The 7,303-nt window shown below is 37.4% G+C and overlaps 1 protein-coding gene across 1 annotated transcript in view; it reads right to left on the bottom strand.

The window, feature by feature from the left end:
- grin3bb (glutamate receptor, ionotropic, N-methyl-D-aspartate 3Bb) overlaps positions 1-6,998 on the bottom strand; it is a gene marked incomplete at its 5' end in the record, with an annotated part of 83,717 nt that extends 76,719 nt beyond the window's left edge. Inside the window, one exon of the mRNA XM_079393247.1 lies at positions 6,540-6,998. Coding sequence (XP_079249373.1) covers positions 6,540-6,998 — 459 coding nt within the window. The remainder of the gene's footprint in view (positions 1-6,539) is intronic.
- Positions 6,999-7,303: the final 305 nt, after the last annotated feature.

A 7,303-nucleotide genomic window follows, 5' to 3' on the forward strand; every position in this document is an offset into this window, starting at 1 on the left:
CAAGATACCTGCTTTAACAAATCTATCAGGATGAGTTACAAGTATCCAGTCAATAAGGGATTGGCTTGTTGAAGTAACTCTGGCGGGTTCTTTAATTAATTGTGCTAAATTAAAATTTGAAAAATTATTTTTATCTTTAGTGGCAGACTTATCTAGCCAATTTTTATTGAAGTCCCCTAGGATAATCATTTCCTTTTTTACATGAAATTGAGTCTATAGTAGAAAACAGACAATTGAATGATTCATCAGGTGCAGAGGTCTATATATACTTCCAATAGTTAAAATATTTATTCTGATGAAAAGTTATTTTAACAAACAAACATTCAAAATGTCTAGGTTCGATTGAAGGTATAATTAACTCCGATATCAAATTAGACGAGACATATATCACCACACCCCCACCCCTGGAATCTCTGTCAGCTCTATAGACTACATAATGTGGGAATCTTACTACTCATGTCTCTGACAGTGTAATAATATTTGGATTATTGTGAGCAACCCAAGCACATAGTAAATCCATTTTAGGCAAAAGACTTCTTATGTTCAAATGAACGATTTTTAAACCTTTAACATTATCCACTTTATATGCAAAAAAAATGATAGATAGAAATTTAAAGCTAGGCAATAAATGGAATGTTAAACAAACCATACAATAAATTAAAGATGTGTTAAATTATAGTGGCATGACAACAACACAAATTTCCAAACACACAAACAAAACAGAGCCCCAAACAACACATACCAAAAACATTAAAAACAATAAATCTGGCCCAGCAGACCTAGCCATCCTAAGCCAAGGCATATTTATGAATGGGTCAAATTGAGTCAGTATAAACAAAGAAAAAAACAAAAAAAAACATTAACATTAAATGCACAGGTCGGTCTGTATCAATCCTTCTTTTTCTTGCGCTAATCGCATTTCTTCCCCTCTCACTCTTCTCTTGGGAAAATTATCTTCTACATTTAAACTGCTTTTATAATGAAGAATCCATAGAGGACATGAAAGCAGTTTCAGCAATTTTATGACAAGTGTACAATTGAGGTCTGCCATCAACAAATCACACTCAGTGTACACGGATACCGGAGAGAATATTTCAAGTTCAGTTCACGTAGTCTCCGTTTGACTTTATCAACACCTTTAAACACCAACTCCTTCTCTCTGGCAAGACGAAGAATCTTTACCTTGTCTTGAAAATTGGAAAGTTTGATCAGGATAGGCCTTGAACCAGCTCTCTCGTTGTTCCGAAACAAAGGAGTGCGATGCGCCCTCTCAATAGCGGGAGATGCAGGAAAGTTTTCTCGCCCAGATAGTTGCAAGATTAGATGGGCCATGAAACCGAGAAAATCGCGACCTTCTGAAGATTCAGGAATCCCAACAAAGCGAAGATTAGAAGCTCTACTGCGATTTTCCAAGTCTTGGACCTTATCTGGTCGGCGTTATCTTTGGTTAGATTGTTAATTCGTGTCAAAAGATCTTGTAGATTGTCCTCGTTAGCACCGATACGTTGTTCAAGTGACACAACATGGTCCCCAAAAATATCCAAGGAAGTTTGTATACTGTTCAGTTTTGTTTGAATGGGATCGACTTTAGAATCAAGATGCGTAAGCATGTCTTAATCTGTTGTATGCCATCCCATAAAGTTTGCAAAGAGATCTGGTCTTGTTTACTCAGTGCCATTATTCCACTGTTTGATACTACCCAGTCTATATCACAAAAATATGGTTAGACTGATAGACGATTATGGCACATTATATACAAAAAGAGCAGTAAATAGGGTATAGTGCAAAATAGAGCAACTCAAACAGACTGGGATTCATGAGTGACACACACTCATGCTGCGGCCATCTTGAATCCTGTATAATGATATCCTATATATGACAGTTTTACTGTATTTTCATTTTCACATCATAATTATTCCAAACTTTTGGCCAATATTGTATATAGAAAATATATCTATATGTCAAATCAATCACATGGTGCAACCATTGTGCAGAAAAATATAATAGAGGAAATTATAATATATAGAAGATCCTTGTAGCCCCTTAGGCTTGTGTCTCTTAAATAAGTCTCCTAAAATATATTGTCACTTAAAACATAATTTGACCTTTTATGACAAGCTAAGGTTATTTCAGGTCGTAGAAAGTAATGTGGTGTGAACAAAAAATTTGACGAAGTAACAATTTTCACTCAGAAACTGTTAGTAAATTAAACAATTAATCAAAAAGAAATGCCAAGTAACACCTTGAATATAATATGAAATCTTTAAATAGTATTTTGTTGTATTAAACCTTCGGATTGCAATGCTGCATCTACCACTAATAGAGATAGTTCTCCAAAAAATACAAATTCTGTCATTACATTAGTTGTTGTCTGCTGAACACAAAAGAAGATTTTGAAGAATGTGAGTAACCAAGCAGTTTCTGGTCCCCACTGACTTCCATAGTTTGAAAAAGAAAATACATTTAGGACCAGAAAGAAAAAAAAAAGCCATTGTCACCCACTATAGTAACACTGTTTCTGTTTGGGGTCAATTAAAAAGGCCTTGGTGTCTTTTGGACCTCTAACAGAACACAAGAGTTAAAGCTTCAAAACTGATGCGCTAGAACTGCAACCACAAAGCAAATTGTGAGGAACGAAACAATGAGAGAAGAAAACTCACACTGCAACACTGCCCTGTGTGCATCTCTGCATGGAGCTCAAACAATTGATGAACACAACACAAGCAAAAGCCAGCCTGCTGAAGAACACACATTTCTCCTCAAAGAGCAAGATTAGCAGATCAAGTGAAGCAGGATCCAAGCGGCTCGGCGCTCCAGAGCGTCCCATAAGCATTACAGCAGCAGCCAGTTCACAAGCCCTATTATCACCCTGCCTTTATTCGTGCCTGAGTGATGTTGCACACTAAAGCAGAGCACCGTGAGCTTTTAAACTGATTGGCAGATTGCAGAAGCACATAGATGGAGGTTTACAGTGAGATCTGTCAATGTCTGATTTCTCTGTGACGCTTGTCCGATATCAGCGTCATGACTCAAGCATGTAATAACCATTCCACTGACAGTGGACAACATCTTTTGGAGGTATGGCTTCAGCCTCAAACAATGGCTTTGGTAAGTCGTTCCATTTAAGAAGAATGATTAAGTCTGGTCTCATTGTTTATATACCCAAATGACAGTGTTGCAGTCACAGTCCTCTCTGACAAAAAACAATAGTTTTGTGTGCGGTACAGAGCAGAATTTAAGTTATCAATCGCTAAAAATCTTATCTTGGTGCGCATTTCTCATCATCCCGAAAACACAGCACATCGCGTCTGTGATGAAGCTTTTGATGCCAATGCTGTAAAAACTGTCATAAAACTTCTTGAGGTGGCAGTTTTAGAACTTGTAACAAGAATGGTTGGGTATTGAGAACAATACCATTGTAGAACCGGTTCCATATAAGTGAGATCAGTGGATTCTACAAGACACGTGCATTTCGATTTCGCTTATCAATTCCTGTGTGTGTCTTAATATGATTTTGATCCAATCATGCACATAAAGATGCGAAAGAGAAAACAGTGAGCACACCCAAAGTTGCCTCTCATTTAGTTGAGTTTTTAAGTTCTCTTTCACTTCCACTTGTGCTTGAATGGACAAATACACACAAATTGGATCCATGCATTCTGTCTTAAAGGGACAGCAGCTTAATATTCCTTCTGCTGTCTGTGCCATTAATGCTAATCAGAGAACAAAAGAAAAATAAAATCACTCACTTATCTTGACTGAGTAACTCTTATAAGGATTAATCTATAGGCCTAAACTATGCAGTGCTATTTTACATTTGATTTCAATTTCTGTACCTGAACTTTGTTCTATTTATTTGTGATATTGCTAATTTGTTCTTATTTTGCTACTGACTGACCTTAATAATGTTTGTAATCTAAATCAGTTAGTTTATTTGTATAGTTAATTTGCTGTGGTATTTTTTTTTATAAAAGTTCCTAGTGTAAATATTCTTTATAGGCTGCTGATTTTTGGCATTCAGTGGACACAAAATAAATATGTTCATTAAAAATGTTTGACTTCATTTTTTATACCTCATTGGAATTGAAACTAGGAATCGATAAGAATCAGAATCACAAAAAATCAAATCATACCCAACCCTAGTACCGAGTGCAGGATTTGATGTTTACGGTTAATGCTGAGGATGGAGACGAAGATAGATGAATAAATGAGATGAACAAAGGCTTGAATTTGCATGTGTTTCTCGCAGTTGAATGGATTCTGAAGATCTGGATTACAGTTTACAAAGAAAACACCATCATTTTGTGATTTTATGTTGTATTTGTGGTTCTGTTGTCAGTCACAGCATGACTCCCATGGCAAACAAAATAAATACAATTTTTCATTTTAAGGTTAAAGTGTAGTCTTGTTTAACATTATGTAATCCTTCAAAACAAGTTGGCAGCAGAAATCACACAGAACAGAACGAAATGTTATCATTTCACATTAAGTACGAGTAAACTGTTTAAATTTGTACACATTGGTACATCTATAAAGTGTTCATATGTGAATAATTTAGATGCTGTCAGTATGTCAATATCGTATATTTCAGAATCTATGCAAATGTAAGAGTATGTGTGGTAGAACCACACATTTTTTAAGGCATACATATACTCATGAGCTAAATATTTCACTAAATATTTGTACAGTAGTTTAGAAGCCCCTGAAGAGATTTTAATGGATGGATTTTAAATAAGACAAATGTATGCGTTTCCCCATCTGGCTGTAAGATTTACAGTATTTTCTCCCTTTTTAATTTCTTAAAGTACCTTGTGATGTAAGCACTTTTCAGCCCGTGCTGCATGCCAAATACACCAGCACACGAAGCTTCCCTCCGCAGCCAAGACAGGTGCAAAATATCCAATACACTCAAATGAGCTCCATAATATATCATTAGGTATGCCAACAATTCAGCATCAAGATGACAACAAACAAACAAGAGAAATACAATTATATGCAAACAGCACAGCTGCTTCATGCAAATGTCATTTTAACCATCTAATTTATTCCAGGCCATATCATTAACTCCAGCATTTTAGCAGAACATCTCATTTGACACTGATGTCTGTGAAACTGTCTCGGAGTATTACATACCTGACTGAGTGTATTGCAATGTGGCATCTATTTCTGCTTGAGAGAACACACCTGTCAGAGAAACATTTTCTCCTATAGAGCAGGTGCATCATAACAGTCCAAACACAAACCTAATACACAAGCTGAGGAGATCTGTTGTGACCTGAGGGAAAGATCAGCTAGTCCACATCAAGCTGAATCTCAGAGTGAAGCCAAAATATCCACATAAAAATGAATTTACATTGACATCAAAGAGAAGAATGAAAAAATAACAAAACTCTGAATCATATTATAGGCCATTCCGGGTAGCACATAAATTGAGGGCATGGTAGTTAATTAGTTAGGTCAGGTCTTACATAAATTGTTTGACAAGCACCTGATTGGGCGATTACACTAAGCCTGCCACATCTTTGAAAATTTGTCTTGTGCCGTTTATCTAATTACTCATCTAGATTTTTATAATTAATATTTGTTATTTTGTTAAGTAGATTTCTGTCTAGTCTAGTGGATCCAAAATACATGGGATTGAGCTATGCCTTCAACATAACATGGATGACAGTAACATATGAATTCTACATTTAACTGAATCATTATTAGCCTTGTGCTCAAGGTCATAACACAAGATGTGTTTATTCTAAAAAATGATGACAAATATATTTTACTAACCAGTTGTTTACTGTAGATGCTTATTACTAACAGGCTTTACTTTTTAAGATGGTCATCTACCGATAAATCTAACAAAATACAAAATAAAGTGATTTTAAAAAAAGAGGATATTCTTGTCCTTGAAGAATTCACATTTATCCACTGATATAACCTATTACAGATCAGTACAGTTTTCATATTTTTTATGCAAATATTTCGCTGTGACAAATATAACGTTTCAAAACTAAAACGCTATAAATAAAACACTAAAAAGGTGATGTATTCATTTTGTATGCGTCTAAAAGTGATAATGTTTTGTCGATGCAACTGTCCAATAGTAATCTTAGTAATCTTAATGGAAGGTGCTGAAGCAGTGAACTGTTGCTATGGTTACCTCATCGGGCTTTGGAGCGTACAATAAGGCATTCGGGAAAACTTTTTGGTTATTTAAACGTTGTTTGAAAACAATTTTGAAATGCATATGTTATGTAATAAAAACATAGGCTACGTACGGCCCCACAAAATACTTTGACCTCCATAAGGGTGGAAATATTTTGGGGAGGGGGTGTATTTCAAGCATTAATTGGGGGGATTCAAACCTTAATTATCCTTCGCCGCCAAACCCCCCCCTAAACTGGCACCGATTCCGGTGCGTTCCCAGTCAAAAGATGCACGAAAGTCGTGTTTGAGCATAAAACGCTTCACAGATGTAAGTTGCAAGCGTTAAAAAGTCAACAAATCAACACACGGTTAAAAACAGCTGCTTAAATTAAACGCGTTACCTTAGTTTTGAGGGGCTCTCCGTGCTCAATGATGCTTATAAAAGGAATTTCCAAAAAAGAGGACATAAATTCCATTTGCACTATTTCCTCCTGCGTCTGAGGGAAGGCGAGCACAGCCGAGACCCCCTGGACCACTATATCCTGACACACACACCTGAAGAGCGACTCGGGGTCTCCGCTCGGGGCTTCCCGAGCCACCACGTCCAGGCTCAAGTTGTACGGAAGAAAGTTGTTGCCGCTTTCGGCGAGACCGCTGAGGGCGAGGTGGAGAGCCGCCCGTACCCGGACCGACTGGCGGGGAGGCAGGAGGGCACCCAGGCGCACGGTGTGTCCTATCCGCGCTAGGATGTGGCAGGGCTGCGGGTGAGAATGAGCGGGCTGGACGAGCAGGGTATGGAGAAGGAATATTTGCGATCCCAAATAAAAGTGTGCCAAGAATGTGTAGAAGATTAAATTCATCCTGCTTCACTCTCAACGGTGGTGATGAGGCATTGTCAGAAGATAGCATTGCTCGCCTTGTTGTCTGGTTTTTCTTTAACGTCCTTTATTGTTTTTTGTTTTGTTTTTTATTTTAGTGCAGGATGGTGTATGAGGAGTGATCTATGGAGTTACTGTGTGAATGTGATACTCTGCTCAGGAGAGGAGGGGGTTTGGCGAAAGGCGGAGATGTCATTGCGTTCACACCCAAAGAAGCGCTGGAGAGGCGTAATGGTATCATTAGGAAAACTGCGCGAGAGAGAACGACTTCTGAGCGTAAATACAGG

The sequence above is a fragment of the Barbus barbus genome, assembly GCF_936440315.1.
Source record: "Barbus barbus genome assembly, chromosome: 35".
Taxonomy (NCBI): Eukaryota; Metazoa; Chordata; class Actinopteri; order Cypriniformes; family Cyprinidae; genus Barbus; species Barbus barbus.